The sequence below is a fragment of the Bubalus bubalis genome, chromosome 5, assembly GCF_019923935.1.
Source record: "Bubalus bubalis isolate 160015118507 breed Murrah chromosome 5, NDDB_SH_1, whole genome shotgun sequence".
NCBI lineage: Eukaryota > Metazoa > Chordata > Mammalia > Artiodactyla > Bovidae > Bubalus > Bubalus bubalis.
Genome location: NC_059161.1, coordinates 98693837 through 98714078, shown reverse-complemented (window position 1 = coordinate 98714078; position 20242 = coordinate 98693837). Strand labels below are relative to the sequence as shown.

The 20242-nt window shown below is 40.0% G+C and overlaps 2 protein-coding genes across 3 annotated transcripts in view; one reads left to right on the top strand and one right to left on the bottom strand.

The window, feature by feature from the left end:
* Positions 1–12521, bottom strand: part of RSF1 (remodeling and spacing factor 1) — a 154122-nt gene extending 141601 nt beyond the window's left edge. The window contains exon 1 of the mRNA XM_006077385.3: positions 12093–12521. Within this exon, the coding sequence (XP_006077447.3) occupies positions 12093–12279 (187 nt within the window). The 5' untranslated portion in view covers positions 12280–12521. The remainder of the gene's footprint in view (positions 1–12092) is intronic.
* Positions 12522–12652: 131 nt separating this feature from the next.
* Positions 12653–20242, top strand: part of AAMDC (adipogenesis associated Mth938 domain containing) — a 35173-nt gene continuing 27583 nt past the window's right edge. The window contains exon 1 of one of the 2 annotated variants that reach the window (XM_006077386.3): positions 12653–12803. The gene's annotated coding sequence lies outside the window, so the exon portion shown is untranslated. The remainder of the gene's footprint in view (positions 12804–20242) is intronic. The other variant, XM_006077387.3, reaches the window with a different exon arrangement.

Here is a 20242-nt window from a genome sequence, read left to right as displayed (position 1 = left end):
AGAGCTTTGAAGTCGGATTTACCTGTTTTTAAATTCCCACGGCACCATAAACTATCTTTGTACCAAATTTTTCTCCAACTCCTTAATGCTGTGTGACTTCAGACAAGTTACCGCTTCAGGCAAGTGTTAAAGTAATTGCTCTTAAGACTCAGTTGCTTTACCTATAATGCAAAAGTAGCAATATAACAGCAATATAGAGTTGTTATAAGGATTAAATAATCTTGGCAGAAAGCCTGATTCAACAATAAGTTTTAATAACTATAACATTATTACTAAAGACATTTTACCTATAAAATTATGGTAAAGATGTAAATGCCAAAGCCCCTTTTGTTTTGTTTTTTTATAATTTAACTTTGTTTCTATAAAAGACAGGAATGAAGAATATAATTAAGGTTGAAAGGGAGGTCCAAAATATGGGAAAATAGGAAAGAAAAAGGATGAGACATAGATATCATGGTGAATCAAATCAGATAAATGTAAGAAAAGAAGATAGGTTACAAAATGAAAAGGCCATTAAGGCAGAAAGCAAGACAAGGACAAGCCAGTTAGTTGATCACAGTCAAAATTTATAGAACAAAAATTCTCTAAAATGAGGAATATTATAGAATGTCTGGACTCACATGCCAGCCCGAGACAGTACTACTGGAGATGGTTCCTTTGATTCTAATAAAGTAAAGCTTTTTAAGACTTTCATGGGAGTATAAATTAAGCTCCATTATATTTCTGATTAGACAAAGTTCTTCAATGTGTTACAATCTTGCTATATCCCCAAACTCCAAACAAAAAAGCAGGTTACAATTTGGAATAATTCATTCTATCTAATTTTTTTCCCTAAAAGACTTCTAACATTTAAACAGTGAGGAAATGGTACGTATTTATTTGCAGAACCAACTGTGAGGACACTTGGGACAAAAGGATCAGGAAAAATATCAAAGTAAATTTCCTGATATATCCGGAATTTGAAATGTGAAGTTTTACAACCAATACTCTGTTAATTTCCCTGTAAAATACTGATTCTCAAGACATATAAAATCACCCACTAATAAATAGGCTATTTTCCAGTATGTTCTCCCCAACCCTCTGTGCCCTAAGTAACCTAAGTAAATCTTTTAAGTCCTACCTTCAGTCAATACATACTTTCCTATCTAAGAACATGGCATCATTGTTCACCCAAGTTTATCCTCACCAAGATCTGGGACTCTACCTCCAAATCAGATCTTAAATCAGTACACTTGAACTTTGAAGCCAGTGTTAACAGCAGTATTATAACAATTCAAAGCCTTACTGCCAATCAGTATGTCACTCGGCCTCTGTCCCAGCCTTGCCTTAGGATAATTAGACCAAGGAACCCATGGCTATCCTTGGGTGAAAGAATTTAATTCAATGTAATGTCTTCATCAACCTGTTAACAGAAAAGCTTTTAATATTTATTTGGATGTGCCCAGTCTTAGTTGCAGCACACAGGATTTTTAGTTGCAGCATGCAAACTCTTACTTGTGACGTGTGGGAATCTAGTTTCCTGACCAGGACCCACTCCACTGGGAGAGTGGAGTCTTAGCCACTGGACTATCAGGGAATTCCCCAGAAAAGCTTTTAAATTCACCTAACCTAAGACAAAAGAGCAGTAAAACAGGTTGTGTGTAAAATTAGATAAATATTGAGGAAACTACTGCTTCAATTTTTCATTCACAAGACACTCTACACACTTAATTAGTATTATTCTGGTTTTAAAAGTGTTCTCAAACACAAAGAAAATCATCTGAGAGTTACGTTCATTCACATTCTTTTTTTCCAGTAAAGGGCCAGACAGTAAATACTTTAGGTTTTGTAGACTACACTTTTTTGTCACTATCAGTCACCTCGGACACTTTAGTGTGAAAGTTACTATTAACAGTATGTAAACAAATTAGCATGGCCATTAACCAATAATACTTTATTTACAAAAACAGCCAATTGGCTTGGAAAAGGTCAGTTTTCATTCCAATCCCAAAGAAAGGCAATGCTAAAGAATGTTCAAACTACCGCACAATTGCACTCATCTCACACACTAGTAAAGTAATGCTCAAAATTCTCCAAGCCAGGCTTAAACAGTACGTGAACCGTGAACTTCCAGATGTTCAAGCTGGATTTAGAAAAGGCAAAAGAACTAGAGATCAACTGCCAACACCCGCTGGATCATTGGAAAAGCAAGAGAGTTCCAGAAAAACATCTATTTCTGCTTTATTGACTATGTCAAAGCCTTTGACTGTGTGGATCAAAACAAACTGTGGAAAATGCTTCAAGAGATGGGAATACCAGACCATCAGACTTACTTCCTGAGATATCTATATGCCGGTTAAGAAGTAACAGTTAGAACTGGACATGGAACAACAGACTGGTTCCAAATAGGAAAAGGAGTACGTCAAGGCTGTATATTGTCACCCTGCTTATTTAACTTATATGCAGAGTACATCATGAGAAACGCTGGGCTGGAAGAAGCACAAGCTGGAATCAAGATTGCCGGGAGAAATATCAATAACCTCAGATATGCAGATGACACCACCCTTACGGCAGAAAGCGAAGAACTAAAGAGCTTGATGAAAGTGAAAGAGCTAGCTTAAAACTCAACATTCAGAAAACTAAGATCATGGCATCCGGTCCCATCACTTCATGGCAAATAGATGGGGAAACAATGGAAACAGTGACAGACTTGATTTTGGGGTCTCCAAAATCACTGCAGATGGTGATTGCAGCCATGAAATTAAAAGACGCTTACTCCTTGGAAGAAAAGTTATGACCAACCTAGACAGCATATTAAAAAGCAAAGACATTATTTTGCCAACAAAGGTCCATCTAGTCAAAGCTTTGGTTTTTCCAGTAGTCATGTATGGATGTAAGAATTGGACAATAAAGAAAGTTGAGCACCAAAGAATTGATGCTTTTGAACTGTGGTGTTGGAGAAGACTCGTGAGAGTCCCTTGGACATCAAGGACATCCAACCAGTCCATCCTAAAGGAAATTAGTCCTGAATATTCATTGGAAGGACTGATGCTGAAGCTGAAACTCCAATACTTTGGACACCTGATATGAAGAACTGACTCAATGGAAAAGACCCTGATACTGGGAAAGATTGAAGGTGGGAAGAAGAGGGGACAACAGAGGATGAGATGGTTGGATGGCATCACCGACTCAATGAACATGAGTTTGAGTAAGCTCCGGGAGTTGGTGATGGACAGGGAGGCCTGGCGTGTTGCAGTCTATGGGGTCGCAAAGCGTTGGACATGACTGAGCAACTGAACTGAACTGGCCCACTCCTGCATTAGACTATCACAGACTAGGCTTGAATTTCCAACTCTATGCATTCATTTTAAATACTACATCTAATTAAGTGGGACACAAAATCTGGTTAACTCAAGTGCTGTCATTAACCAACATGGCATTCACTTTCCAACTATTAATGGAAAGAGTATCATTCTCATACAGCGAAGTTAAAGTTACTCAGTAGTGTCCAACTCGTTGTGACCCCATGGACAATACAGTCCATGGAATTCTCCAGGCCAGAATACTGGAGTGGGTAGTCTTTCCCTTCTCCAAGGGATCTTCCTAACCCAGGGATCAAACCCAGGTCTCCTGTACTGCAGGCAGATTCTTTACCAACTGAGCTAGCAGGGAAGGCCCCTTTCATATGGTGGGTAAATGCTTATTTAAAAGTTTACTTTATAGAGAAGGCCACGGCAACCCACTCCAGTGTTCTTGCCTGGAGAATCCCAGGGATGGGGGAGCCTGGTGAGCTGCCGTCTATGGGGTCGCACAGAGTCGGACACAACTGAAGCAGTCGACTTAGCAGCAGCAGCAGCAACTGCATCACCTCAGAAGGACTTTGAAACAAGTAGTGGTTGAGAAATGACTGATCCTACCAACAATCTCACTTCTGGGTATACATCTAAAGAAAATAAAAACAGAATCTCAGAGAGAGGTCAGCAAAAAAAAAAAAAGTTTACTTTAAACAAGATTTAGTTCTAAAATTAAGTTTTAGAACACAACATGGTCGTATAATAAACTCAGAAAAAACTATTCATTTCATAAACACTAACCCTGCCCTCAAGAAACTTAACAGGCTAGACTATGTGCAGAAAGTGTTGTGAATACAGGGCACATGTTGAGTAAAAAGATGGAAATAGTTAACTTGAGAGACAAAGGAAGCAGAATAAATTTCACATGTGTATTTGGTCCTTAAAGATCAGATTAATGATGGGCAGGAGTACAGTGAGCAGGAAAGGAAAGGGAGAAGAATATTCAACTCAGATAGGAGGATGAAGAAAAGGCATTGAAGATGTGAAACAACCTTTCATACCTTCAGACTTGACAGACTTGGGTGAATGATGGTAATATTCATGGTGAGAGATAATTCAAAATTAAAAGTAAATAAAGCAGCAACTCAATTTTTTCTTTGATAAACCCTCTTATAAAACTAGTTTTCTTAATTTTTTTTTTTTTTGAGATATAATTGACATGTTGTTGTTTAGTTGCTAAGTTGTGTTTGGCTCTTTTGTGACCCATGGGCTATATATAGTATGCCAGACCCCTCTGTCCATGGGATTTCTCAGGCAAGAATACTGAAGTGGGTAGCCATTTCCTTCTTCAGGGGATCTTCCTGACCCAGGGATCGAACCTACGGCTCCTGCATTGCAGATAGATTCTTTACCTCTGAAACCATTCAGGGAAGCCCATGATCGACATACAACATGTTAGTTTCAGGTGTACAACGTGATACAATATTTATATAGATTGTGAAATGAGCAAAAGTTAACATATTATAAACCACTACATTGTTGTAACATTTATAATCACATTGTTATAAATTTTTTTCCTGCAGTGAGAACTTTTGAGATGTACTCTCTTAGCAAGTTGCAAACATATAAAACAGTATTATTAACTATAGTTACCATCCTAGACATTATATCTCCATGATTTACTTTATAACTGGAATTTTATACCTTTTGACTACTTTAATCCATTTCACTTCTGGCATAAAACTACTTTTAAATAATTTTTTTTGTGATTACTGAAAACATACATAATTAGTACTGAAAGTGAAATGTGGAAAAATGTAAGACACCCAGAAAAATAAAAACCTATTAATCACACCATCCAGAAAATTATTAAGATAAAATTGTACAAATATAGAAAAAAAAGCACAGAGATAGGATAAATACAAAGTTAAGCAAATTAAACAAGCTTAACAAAGTTCACTAAAAATATGAATCACTTCAGCATATACAGAATATTTGCCCATATAATAACTTTAAAAAAAAAAATCACTGCTTCATTGTCTATCTTTGCTGCTAAACTGTGAGCTCCATAAGGCCAAGGATCTTATCTATTTTGCTCATTAATGTATCACGAGTGTACAGTGCATCTGGCACACAGTACATAATCAATTGACAATTGTTGAAAGAATCTATAATCCTTTTTTTTAAATGAGGCTCCAGCTTATTCTCTCAAGCAATGGATATTTCAAAAATTCTAAAATTAAAAGTAGAAAACACATTGATACCCTTTGTAACAGGATCTGCCACAAAAGTAAAAACAGAAAACAAAATAAAACGAAAAATACTCAGACACAGCATATTAAGACTATTAAAAAAAAAAATTATGACTATAACCACCAAGGATAGAGCCAAAGACATTTTAAATCCAGGAACACACATAAATACCTTTCTTGAATACATGATTCATGTCAACATGTACTTTGGGTCTGAATTGTTCCAACTTTTCCACACTGTATGAGGCTGTACATCTCACCATAAAGTTATCAGAGATAATTTCAGTCCATTAACTTATAGACTAGAATTCATAGACTACTAACTTCAGTTGATAAAATCCCACAGGAAAAAAGTAAGTGTTTAAATGGTGATGGTAACTCAATCTCAGTTTTGCTACTTACTTCTTACTAGATTAGAAAATCCTTAAAAGAAGGGTACAGGACTTCCCTGGTGGTCCAGTGGTTGGGAGTCCATCCGCCAACGCAGAGGACATGGGTTCAATCCCTGGTCCAGGAGGACTTCTCATGCTGTGGAGCAGCTGGGCTCGCACACCCTAACTGCTGAGCTGGCACTCTAGAGCCCATGAGCTACAACAGCTGAGCCCACACACTGGATGACTGAAGCCTGATACACCCAGAGCCTGCGCTCCACAAGAAGAGAAGCCACAATGAGAAGCCCGCGCATCAGCAGACCCTGCACACTACAACTAGAGAAAGCTCGCACACAGCAACAAAAACACAACCAGCCAAAAATAAAATAAATAAACTTTTTAAAAAAGGAAAGGTTTAATTTTTTTCTTTAAATAATCACCATAGGGAATTCCCTAGTCCAGTGGTTGGGATTCTGTGCTCTCATCAGCAAGTATTTGGGTTCAAACCCTGGTCTGAAAACTAAAATCCCACAAGCCGAGTGGCCAAAAAAAAAAGAGGGTATTTTTTAAAATAAATAATCACCTTAATGACCACTGTAATTAAAATATAGCAAATATTCATTATACATATTAAGCAAAAGAAGTAGCTAATAAATGCTTGTCTTCTTTACTGAGAATTTAACAACACAGATAAATTTCAAGGCAAACTTCTTAGTAATTAAAACAACAAGAAAGGTCAGTTTTCATTCAGTTCAGTTCAGTCGCTCAGTCGTGTCCGACTCTTTGCAACCCCATGAATCGCAGCACGTCAGGCCTCCCTGTCCATCACCATCTCCCGGACTTCACTCAAACTCACATCCATCGAGTCGGTGATGCCATCCAGCCATCTCATCCTCTGTCGTCCCCTTCTCCTCCTGCCCCCAATCCCTCCCAGCATCAGAGTCTTTTCCAATGAGTCAACTCTTCGCATCAGGTGGCCGAAGTACTGGAGTTTCAGCTTTAGCATCACTCCTTCCAAAGAAATCCCAGGGCTGATCTCCTTTAGAATGGACTGGTTGGATCTCCTTGCAGTCTAAAGGACTCTCAAGAGTCTTCTCCAACACCACAGTGCAAAAGCATCAATTCTTAGGCACTCAGCTTTATTCACAGTCCAATTTTTGCATCCATACATGACCACTGGAAAAACCATAGCCTTGACCAGACGGACCTTTGTTGGCAAAGTAATGTCTCTGCTTTTCAATATGCTATCTAGGTTCGTCATAACTTTCCTTCCAAGGAGTAAGCATCTTTTAATTTCATGGCTGCAGTCACCATTTGCAGTGATTCTGGAGCCCCAGAAATAAAGTCTGACACTGTTTCCCCATGTATTTGCCATGAAGTGATGGGACCAGATGCCATGATCTTCGTTTTCTGAATGTTGAGCTTTAAGCCAACTTTTTCACTCTCCTCTTTCACTCTCATCAAGAGGCTTTTTAGTTCCTCTTCACTTTCTGCCATAAGGGTGGTGTCATCTGCATATCTGAGGTTATTGATATTTCTCCCAGCAATCTTGATTCCAGCTTGTGCTTCTTCCAGATTCCTTCTTTCCCTAGTACCTCCAGTTCTGGGACAAGGCCAACAACCTTCCTCCAATCCTCTATAACTTTTGATTACCTCAACTCTATGATATAGATGAGGAAATGATGAGGAAGAAATACTTTTCTCTCTTTCCTTCTAATAAATGTGTAAAGAACATCTCTTCTTTCAAAGGTAAAAGAACTGAAACTGGACATTTCAACCAGATAAGGCTCTGGTTCCAGCAATGCTACCACCAACAATCTACCACTGTGGATCCATGCAACTCCTGGCACATGTACCTGGTAAGATCTTTTGCTCAAAGTAACAGATGGTGACTCCAGTTACAGTAAAGTCATCTTTCTAATTTATGAATGAATCTAAAAACTACTGTCACACAATTCAGTTATCACTAACAGAAGAGAATATATTAAGCTACAGTCACAAGTCTAGTTAAAACAAAAAAGTATATCTTTTTATAAATACTTGACATTTTGACCACAAGAGTTCAAAGTTCAACTCATTAAAAAACTCAAAACACAAATCAAACCTAAAATAGCTCTAAAAATTAAAATTTAAAAACCCCAACAAACCAAAAACCTAATGATTCAACTTATTTAGTACTATACAATAACTCAGTCAACCATATCCATACACAGCTTAGTAGACTGTTATTAGATAAATATAACTTCTCAATCAGTACCCATACTAAGACTACCTTTAAAGGATGGAAAATTATATTTTCCTCTTGAAGAAGAAAGTCCTCTGGAGAAGAGGGAATATACCGGGGAGCCTTGGATGTTGGTAATTCCACAAAGTCAATGTCAACTTTTAGTTATATTCATACGTCCTGATCAACCACCAGTCATCAAGAGGACGCTGGTGAAGTCCATATAAAGCACAGAACTGGGAAGGCTGCGTTAGACGCAGAACTGGGAGGGCTACAGTGTCAGTTGGCACACCCTTTTCCTATTCTAATTAATATCACTATGAAATCTAAATAAGATTCTAGCAAAAACTATATAAGCTTGGGCACTGAACAGCTGAATCAACCTCTTGAACCTTAGTTTCTACACTTGCCAAATGGGAATAACAGTACCAACCTCAGAGTGTAGCTGTAAGGAATAAGGAGATGTTTGCACACAGTAAATGCTCAGTAAGTGGTAACTATTATCATATCCTTAAGACTAAAAAAGTAGTTTATAAAACCAACTTTGGGACTTCCCTGGTGGTCCAGAGGCTGAAATTCTGCACTCCCAATGTAAGGAGCCTGGGTTCGATCCCTGGTCAGGGAATTAGATCCCAAATGCCACTAAAAATCCCTCATGCCACAATGAAGAGTGAAGATTCTGTATGCCACGACTAAGACCCAGTGTGCCAAATAAATAAAGATTTTTTTAAAATAAAGTAAAAAGTAATAATTGACACTGTAGGGGATAAAGGAAGCATTCTAAGCTGAAGCCATAATGTCAAAAAAAGACTTATAAACAAAAACTTAAGGGAAAGATCATAAAGTGCCTAAACAAGAACAATATAGAGAAATGGTCTTTTCCAAAGATGTTATGGTGTCAATATACCTACCACAATAAATGACTAGGTGAAAAATATTTAACTGGCAACTCAGAAGAGTACACTTTCCAAACTTTTTAAGGTATAATTACACCAGGAAAAAACAAGTTTTATACAATAGGATTCTTTCAACAGCCCTAAGAACTGCCTTTTAAGAATATTAAAATGTATACAGAGCAAAACTCCTTTGATTATAACAAAGACTATCCCCCAAGAGCACAAAGGCTCAACATTATACTGTGCTTAAAGTCCTTTCTCACAACATGCTAAAAATTAATATTTTCAGTCCAAATGCACTTTTGTGTCTGTTACCTCATAAATACCTTTAATAAAATTTGTAACACAATAGTATTTCAGGGATTCCCTGGGGTTCAGTGGTTAGAACTTGGCAGTTTGACTACAGTGCCCAGGTTCAATCCTTGGTAGGGGAAATAGAATACATACAGAGTGTAGTAGGCAAAAAAAAAAAAAAAAAAAAAAAAAATATATATATATATATATATATATATATATATACACACACACACTTGGTTTATGATAGGACTTTTGAAACATTTCATTTGATCCTCAGATATTACCTCTATTTCCTCAAGAAACTAGGTCCACAGAAATTAAGTAATTTCCCCCACAAACTACATATTAATATTACACTACTCAAGAGGCTGATTCAGCTGTCCTGAGATAATCAGCAAAACATTTAGTTCAACTATATCCAATGTCTTTTAACTCTTTCTAGTACACCACAACTCCAAGACTCAGTTCAAACATTCTTAGTTGGAGCAGTATTATCAATTATTACAAGTAGGTTAACCATCACCAAAGGCCTGGAAGTCTCCTCCCTACACAGCATTTCACCTGCAGAGACTTCATTTGCCAAGTATGTTGAACTGTGTAACACTGATTATTATTCTTAGATCAACTGATGACAAAATCTATTATCATAGTTGAAACTTTACCAACAATGCGTGGCTGAACCCACTGGTATATTCTTTTGGCGCGCATTATTTCTCATTTTTTACTTAGTCACCCACTGTTCAATACTAGCTCGAAAGTAACATGAAGTATTCGACTGACCCTGATATTTTTTTTCTTGTTTCTAACAAAAGCCAAATGCAGAGGCCAAAACACTTACTAGGAATGGAGAGTCAAGCAATCTTATATACCACCCAAAATACAGTGCCATGACATAAAGTTTATGCTTGCATTTCAACTTGGTTGAAATATCATATATTCCAAAAACAAGTTACCAGCAATACCTTTCCTCAAATTCCCACATTTTTCTTATAGATACATTACCATCATTTCTCAAGATATCCTAAAAGTAACTTACAAGGCATATGTCCTTCAAAATGACTATTTCCATAAAAAATATAAATACAATTTGATAACCATCAAATTTTAACTACATTGGGGAGTTTAACTTTTCAAGAAATTCTGCAGGAAGTCTTTATATAATGTAACCTTTTATTTGCCGGAGTTTTTAATGGTAGAGAAGATTTGGGCAGGTAAGGAGAGATATATGCCTGTACCACAATTGCTGTATTCATGTGAGTCTGGTAGCCCTAACATAATTTACTCTCTAGGTTATATTTTGGACAACTTCACACTTGGGCTCTTCCTAGCAATGTACATATATTCTACTAACAGAAACTTCATTCCCATGGAAAATTGAAAACACCCTGATTTCTTGAAAAGGAAATAGCTATCTGTTTCGCACAATACCTAGTCCACACTGTGGCCACCTAATACGGACAAAAAGGGGAAAAAAGGACCTATTTGGACAACGTTTCTTCTTCAGCCAAGGGCTGTTCCCAGATAAAGGCAATGCTCAGAGTACCATAACAACAAAAAACCTTTCTCTGAAAAAGAGAGGAAAATCGGGAATAAACAGGGAGTGAGTGTACGCGCTCAGTGAGGGCTGGAGGCAGCAGGCGCGGCGCGGAGATGCTCCAGCGAAAAGAACCACCAGCAGCAAGCAGCAGCAGGAAGTTTCAATGGGGCCGGGCAGAGCATGCGCCCTGCACCCGCGCGGTGGCCTTATGTGGAAGGAGCACCACTTGCGAACACCAATAATAGACCGGCGGCACCAGAGAGAGAAACATGAGCAACAAGCACCTTCTTCAACTGTTTCCCCCTCCGTCTGAGCCCCTCCTCCATCCTACATACTAAACACCCCACCCTACCCTTCAAATGGGAGGGCGACTTCTTCTTCCCCTACGCCTTACTGCCAGGATGAAGGGGGAAGGGACTGGAAAAGTGGAGAGATGCTTTTCTATTATTTGGGGGAGGGGGGAGCAGGGAGGAGGAGAAAAACTATGGGGGAGGAGAAATTAACCCTCTGCCCACCAAAGCGGAGAAGCAAAACCGACTTCACCACCACCCACCCCCCAAAGTGAGAATGGAAGAGGACCCCCTTCCTATGAAGGAGCAACAAACCTCCCGACTCCCGAAGAAGGAGTTTTGGGGGTTAAACCGACCCTGGAGGGGAAGGGAAAGGAGACCGGAGCCGACTCTCTCTCGGGGGAGTTCCCACTAGAGGGAGGGAGAGATGAAGTGTCCTCTGGCCCCCGCCCACCCAGGTGGAGGGAGAGAAAGGGGCGCCCGGAGAAGACGAGCCCAGCCTCCCCCGAGATAGTAGGGAGGATGGTGGGAGGAGGGGAGGGAGCGAGGGAGGGGTAGAGGAGAAAAGCGCAAAGCTGGCCGGAACCTGCGCTCCCCTTCCTCCGCCACCGAGAGGGAGAAGGGGTAAGGGACCCGACCCCCACCGCGGGGTAGCAGCCCCTGGTGCGGCCGATCAGCACAATGACCCCCCCTCCCCCGCCATCCCCCGCGCCCAGACCTAGACCACGACGCCCCCACCTCTGCCGGGCGCCGGGCGGAGTTGGCCCTACGGGGCCTCCGCCCCGCCTCCCCACTGCCCGAGACCCCCGGGGGCTGGGCGGAGGAGACGGGCCGCGCGGAACTGCGCCTCAGCGGGAGGACAGAGCCGCGGAGGCCCGGGGTGTCTGTGGGGAGCAGAGAGAAGGAGCAAGCCAGGGCCGCTTCCCGCCGGGCGTTCGGGCCCCCTCGCTTACCTTCTCCGTTGCCGACGTCCGGCGGCGGAGCTTGCAGCACCCGCTCGAGCTCCGGGAACGGCAACTCAGGCAGGTCGAGCAGCGGCCCGTAGCGCTCCAAGAAAGAGCAGACTACGGCGAAGTTGGGACACGAACCCGGGCAGCCCGGAGGAGCCATCGCCGCCGCCGCTGCCGCCGCCGCCGCCATTTTGAACTGGAGGATGGAGGAGGAGGAGGCGATGGGGGGGGTGAGGGGAGTTGGGGTGCCGAGAAACAGCAGGGCAACCTTACAGACGACAGGAGGCGCTAGCAAGTGGGCGCCCCTGCGGATCCGGGCGTCTCAGGCACGGCGCCGCGATCCCACAATACAACGGCGTCTCAGAGCAGTCGAGAACCCAGTCAGACGGAGGAAAGAGAGGCGCTCCGTGCCTTTCACTTTCCGCCCTCTTCCCGCTCCTCCCACTTTGGGCTTGCCACTGCCTCGTGTGACAGGGGGAATGAAAACAAGGGCTGCGGGGCAGGGAGGCGGGGCTGGAAGCTCGGGAGGCGGGACTTTTGGGGGCAAAGACCAATAGACTTGAGGGGGGCGGGGCTTCGCTTGAAAACTGGCCGAAACATTCTTTTCCGGGCGGGGCGAGTCCGGGGGGAGAGCGTCTAGCGGAGATCGCCTGAGCAAAGGTGAGAGGTAAAGCACGGAGCGGTTTGAGATCGCCGCTCCTCGGAGGGTGTCGGGTAAGTTTGGGGGGGCCACTCCTGGAACTGAAACTGGCCACCAGATAGATGGTCAGGGAAGTTGAGGAGAGTGAATAAGAAGGAGAAAAAGAGCAGAATAGGAAAAAAAAAAAGCGATTCTGAGGAAAAATTGGAGAAGGGAAAAGTAGAGAGGTGCCCTGAGCTGGGGGTTGGGATGGATCCTTTGTAATGAAGGAGTCTCTGTGAAGTTTGCTGAGGTACAAGTACTGTACCTGCTTGAAAGCAGTGTCTGAGAACTGGAGGACGAGGGCCTGATGGAACGAGACTCTGCCGAGATCTCCAGTCTGAGGAGTTGGGGCCGTGTTAGAAAATCCGGAGTTTGAAGGGACCAGGCTCTTCTCAGGGAGCAAAGTTTGAAAGGATTGGGCCCTCCTGAGTTTGCCAGGGTGGGAGGGCGAGGGGCCCTGTTAAGGACTGAGATCTTAGGGACCAATCTCTGTAGCGGAACCAAGATCGAGGGTGGACTAGGACTGCCCTGAGCGCACATCTGGTAGGAAATTTGTTGCAAGGGCAAAAGTTTGTTAAGAGTTCTGCTTCGTTGGGAGAAGTAGTGAGCACTCTCCCACAAAGAATCTCAGAAAAACCATCGGTAATGCAAAGCAGAATATGTAGCTTGGGATATAATGTGAATTATTATGGTTAAGAGTCTGGACTTGGAGTTCAGCAAGACTTGAGTCCTAAGTTGAGAACCGCTTCACGACATTGGGAAGACTTTTGTATTTCTTTGAAAGTCTGAAGGTGGGGGGGCGGTGATGATAGTACCTACATCATAAGATTTTACTGTATAATTCACAATAAATTGATTAGCACAATGCCCTGGCACATTGTGAGTAAAAGTTGCTCAGTCGTGTCCGGCTCTTTGCGACCCCATGGACTATACAGTCGAGGGAATTCTCAAGGCCAGAATACTGGAGTGGGTAGCCATGTCCTTCTCCAGGGGATCTTCCAACCCAGGGATCCAACTGGGGTCTCCTGCATTGCAGACAGGTTCTTTACCAACTGAGCTACCAGGGAAGTCCCTGGCACATTGTAAATACTTTAAAAATTAGTTGCTACTATTGAAGAAAATCCCTAAAATTTAGATTGTATTCAGTTGTTTGTAATTGATAGTTTACTACTTTGAGCCAAAATTTCAGTGTGCATTTAAAATTTATATAGTATCTACTTAATAAAATAATTTCAAAATATAATATAAATCACAGGACAATTTATAATTAAAAGAAAATAAATATATGGCATAACTCAATGGACATGAGTTTGAGCACATTCCGGGAGATAGTGAAGGACAGGGAGGCCTGGCCTGATGTAGTCCATGGGGGTCACAAAGAGTCAGACATGACTGAGCAACTGAACAACAAAAGAAATATATAGGCAAATAATTATATTGGGAACAGAGAAAATGATTACCATCTTAAAAATTAAATTTTGTTCCACATTTCTAGGTAAAAAAGGGAAAAACCATAATGTTCTATGTCAGACTATTAACTAAGGAAAGAATTCTCATTTATCAAGAGAAAAATATTCTATATTGTAAGAGGAATTTATTAACTAGAATACTGATTCTTAATCCTGAATAATATATAAACCCTTTTTAAAGGAAAAAAATGTTCTTTTAAAATTTACAAATACTCTTGAGAATTACAGTTTAAGAAGTACTGATTAAATAAAGTCTACACAACAATGTGATTGTACTTCATGCCATTGAACTATGTGCTTAAAAATGGCTAAAATGGTTAAGTTTTATGGTATATATATTTTGCCACAATAAAAAAGTTTTTAAAAAAAGAAAAGTCTCATTTTAAGAATATTTCTTGGTGATGAATTATACTAGCAAAAGACAAGTTTTAATTTAATGTGTGGTAAAATGTTATAAGCAACACCAAAATGAAACAATGAAACTAAAACAAATATTGTACAACACAGGGAATACAGCCAGTAATTTATAGTGAATTTAAATGTAGTATAACTGCTAAAAATTGTGAATCACTGTGCTGTGTACCTGAAACATTTAAAACTATACATCAACTATACCTCAATTAAAAAAAAAACAAAACTAAAATATATTGGTAGAACTCTCAAACTCCCAAGAGATACTCTAGACCTGGGCTCCTGAATTCATCAGTTTTGCAAAGATACAAAAATCTTCATAAGATCATAACTTAATTGACTTTAAATGAAAGGCAGGTACACAATAGTAAATAAAATTGTATCTTTATGAATGAATTTTGATGGGGAAAAAACCTTCAAACCAAAAGAAAGACTTAATTATTTAATAACACTACCCCTGCCTCTTTCTATTTCTTCACTTTCAGCTTTTCCAGCACCTCACCTGCTCTTTCTAGGGACTGTAAAAATAACTTTCAAAAAAAAACAGCTTTATATAATTTTTTCTTTTCTCAATGCTAACACTGTTACTCAAGGTGGGGGAGGGTGCCTGATAAATAAGGTTAGAGTTTCTGCCTTTTCTAATCAAGACTGGCATTAGAACAGAGTCCTTGTGCATCAAAAGTTATGTCCACCCAAAAGATAAGAGATGTTTCATTACAAAGCAAGGTTTAGGTCAGATGTTCACTAAGTCTATTCTTAGAAAAAAATAAATAATAAACACCCATAATACTACATCTCTTCTTTCCTTGGGCCAAAAGAATTTGTGGGTTACGGGGAAAAAAAAAAACCTTAGTTTTTCATTCAGAATTAATGACTAGTTTATTCAAAATACCAAAAAGAAACAACAAATGCTCTTTAGAAAAATGGGTAAGTAAATTGTGATATAGTCTTTCAACAGACTACTGCTCAGATTGATACACATTGATACCTATTACAACATTCATGAATCCCAGAAGCATTTTGAGTGAAAGAAGAAAGACACAAAAGAGTAGGTACTTACAATTTCATCAACATGAAGGTCTAATATGTGGGAATAACAATTAAAAGCTACTTTTGATCTTAGAAGGGGATTGATTAGAAGGGTGCAGAAGGGAAATTTCAAGGTACATTCGGTATCACATTTGGCAAGTTTATACATTTGTGAAAATCTTTGAACTCAATAATATCTGCACTTAATTGAATATAATTATGCTTTAATTTTAAAATTTAATGACTTAGCCTTCAATTTTCTCAAATTGCATTGATAAGAATCTGCCTTGTAACAGAATAATTTACTCATATTTCCATCTCCCCAACATACTATCTTTGCATTTGTTGCACAATTTTTTTTAACAGGTATTATAAGCCTGGCAAATGTATATTGAGGTGAATTGGATTTGATCATGGAGCCAGTTTGGGAATTCCCATGAACAAATTTACTTAGTGAAAGTCACTTAGTCATGTCCGACTCTTTGCAACCTCATAGACTATACATACAGTCCATGGAATTCTCCAGGCCAGAATACTGGAGTGGGTAGCCTTTCCCTTCTCCAGGGGATCTTTACTTAGGTTTGTTAAAACTCACTTTTAAAACAATACTTTTAGAAGTATGTGTTATATGTAATGAAAAAGCCAGTGTCAACAGATGTAAGAATCTTATGTTCTTCAAAATAGTTTCTTAGGAAAATATATGAAAATAAGAAGTAATATAAACAAGATTTAACCCAGCCATTTTCTGGTTCTTTCTCTTAATGATAACTGACTTCTCTGTTGCATAGAATTCTATTCGTTGAAGAATCACTTTTGGAAGAGTCTTACCATCTTTTTTCTTAACAGCATCTATCTATTCTTATTTCTTAAAAGCATGGCTGAAATTGATGAATTATTTCTCAGATGAAATAATTATTTTTACTGAAAGAGAAATTATGTTGGCTTTTTTGTAGAAATATGTACTGCTAACTGCTAAGTCGCTTCAGTCATGTCCGACTCTGTGCGACCCCATAGATGGCAGCCCACCAGGCTCCCCCGTCCCTGGGATTCTCCAGGCAAGGACACTGGAGTGGGTTGCCATTTCCTTCTCCATAGAAATATGTAAGTTGGTTCTAATATTAATATGGAAGTGCAAAGAACCCAGAACATCCTAAACAGTTTTTTAAATGATCAACAGAGTTGAAAGTTTCACCCTTCCTGGTTTCAAAAAAAAAGAAAATTTTATAGTTAATTGCACATCTTCTCTCTCTAGAGTAATATTAACTGTTCATCAAGAATCATGTTTTATAAACTTACGTCTTCCTCCCATAGAACCAAAAACAGTGTTTTTATGTCCTTTGTTGTATAATACATTAAAAATTGATAAGTAGTTATTAATATTAGATAGAAATATCACTTGTTATTGTCTTTATTTGGAGATTAAATAGAATTTAAGGACAGGTATGTAGGTACCAAATTACCAAGGGGTAGACATGGTTAGCACTTCCCTGGTGGCTCAGACAGTAAAGCATCTGCCTACAATCTGGGAGACCTGGGTTCAATCCCTGGGTTGGGAAGATCTCCTGGAGAAGGAAATGGCAACCCACTCCAGCATTCTTGCCTGGAAAATCCCATGGACAAAGGAGCCTGATAGGCTACAGTCCATGGGGTTGCAAAGAGTCAGAGACGACAGCGACTTCACACTCACACTCAGACATGGTTAATTTTATGTGTCAGCCTGGCTGGGCTATAGTACTCAGTTAATCCGATCAAACACTAATCTAGGTGCTGCTATGAGTGAAAAGCAAAGAAGAAAAGGAAAGATATAAGCATCTGAATGCAGAGTTCCAAAGAATAGCAAGAAGAGATAAGAAAGCCTTCCTCAGCAATCAATGATCAATGCAAAGAAATAGAGGAAAACAACAGAATGGGAAAGACTAGAGATCTCTTCAGGAAAATTAGAGATACCAAGGGAACATTTCATGCAAAGATGGGCTTGATAAAGGATAGAAATGGTATGGACCTAACAGAGGCAGAAGATATTAAGAACAGGTGGCAAGAATACACAGAAGAACTGTACAAAAAATATCTTAACGACCCAGATAATCACAATGGTGTGATCACTCACCTAGAGCCAGACATCCTGGAATGTGAAGTCAAGTAGGCCTTAGAAAGCATCACTACGAACAAAGCTAGTGGAGGTGATGGAATTCCAGCTGAGCTATTTCAAATCCTAGAAGATGACACTGTAAAAGTGCTGCACTCAATATGCCAGCAAATTGGGAAATCTCAGCAGTGGCCAGAGGACTGGAAAAGGTCAGTTTTCATTCCAATCCCAAAGAAAGGTAATGCCAAAGAATGCTCAAACTACCGCACAATTGCACTCATCGCACACACTAGTAAAGTAATGCTCAAAATTCTCCAAGCCAGGCTTCAGGAATACGTGAACCATGAACTTCCAGATGTTCAAGCTGGTTTTAGAAAAGGCAGAGGAACCAGAGATCAAATTGCCAACATCTACTGGATCATGGAAAAAGCAAGAGAGTTCCAGAAAAACATCTATTTCTGCTTTATTGACTATGCCAAAGCCTTTGACTGTGTGGATCAGAATAAATTGTGGAAAGTTCTGAAAGAGGTGGGAATACCAGACCACCTGACCTGCCTCTTGAGAAACCTATATGCAGGTCAGGAAGCAACAGTTCGAACTGGACATGGAACAACAGACTGGTTCCAAATAGGAAAAGGACTACGTCAAGGCTGTATAGTGTATGCAGAGTACATCATGAGAAATGCTGGGCTGGAAGAAGCACAAGCTGGAATCAAGATTGCCTGGAGAAATATCAATAACCTCAGATATGCAGATGACACCACCCTTATAGCAGAAAGTGAAGAGGAACTAAAAAGCCTCTTGGTGAAAGTGCGAGAGTGAAAAAGTTGGCTTAAAGCTCAACATTCAGAAAACTAAGATCATGGCATCTTGTCCCATCACTTCATGGCAGATAGATGGGGAAACAGTGGAAACAGTGTCAGACTTTATTTTTCTGGGCTCCAAAATCACTGCAGATGGTGATTGCAGCCATGAAATTAAAAGACACTTACTCCTTGGAAGGAAAGTTATGACGAACCTAGATAGCAAATTCAAAAGCAGAGACATTACTTTGCCAACAAAGGTCCGTCTAGTCAAGGCTATGGTTTTTCCAGTGGTCATGTATGGATGTGAAAGTTGGACTGTGAAGAAAGCTGAGCGCCTAAGAATTGATGCTTTTGAACTGTGGTGTTGGAGAAGACTCTTGAGAGTCTCTTGGACTGCAAGGAGATCCAACCAGTCCATTCTAAAGGAGATCAGTCCTGGGTGTTCTTTAGAAGGACTGATGCTAAAGCTGAAACTCCAATACTTTGGCCACCTCATGCGAAGAGTTGACTCATTGAAAAAGACTGATGCTGGGAGGGTTTGGGGGCAGGAGGAGAAGGGGATGACAGAGGATGAGATGGCTGGATGGCATTACCAACTCAATGGACAAGAGTTTGAGTGAACTCCGGGAGTTGGTGATAGACAGGGAGGCCTGGCATGCTGCAATTCATGGGGTCGAAAAGAGTTGGACACGACTGGGTGACTGAACTGAACTGAACCGATGAAGGTGTTTTGTGATCTAGTCAACGTTTACGATTAATTTACTTTTAAATAAAGAAGATGATCCTCAGTACTTTTGGAAGCCCTCATTCAATTAATTGAAAGACCTTAAAAGGAAAAGTGAGGTTTTCTTGAGGAAGAAGAAACACGTCAATACTGCAGTGACAATTTCTGCCTAAGAGTCAGCAACCTGCCAGTCTGCCCCCACAATTGCATAAGCCACTTCTGTGAAATAAATCTGTTAATATATATGGTCTACAAGTTCTGTTTCTCTGGAGAACCCCAAGTGATACAAGCCTCTTTTAGTTACTGTACTTAACAATGCTAGATCATTCTTTTTTGAAATGTCTCTTTATTGAGAAATTCTATATTCACTGAGTCATTGTCATCATAATTTTTAAAACATTATATTAGTTTTTAAGTATAGTGATTCAGTGTTTTCACAAATTATACTCCACTAACAGTTATTACAAGACAAAGGCTATAATTCCCTGTGCTATAGAAAGTCTGAATTTGGATTCTTCCCCTACACCGTTGTTCTTAGTTTATTTGTTTCTGTGTAGTCACTAGCCTAAACTAAATCTGGAATTCTGTCTCCCATGGAATGTGTAGCCACTGAAATCTATATTAAGGGCTTTTCTTTCTTTTTTTCTTGTTTTGTTTTCTTTTTTTTTTTTTCTTTTTTTTTTTTTTCCTTTTTTTTTTTTCCTTTGGTCATGCCGTGAGGCTTGTGGGAACTCTGTGACCAGGGAGAACCTTGGGCCCCAGCAGTGAAAGCACTAAAGCCCTAACTACTGGACCACCAGGGAATTCCCCTTGTTTTCATTTTTAAGTTTGGCTTCCTAGGGGTCTCCTCTGCGCCTGTATAGCATAGTGTCCAGCCAAAGATTAATCAAAGATTGTGTTCAAACATCTCAAGCCAATAAGAGTTACCCTCTCTACTGATCCGATC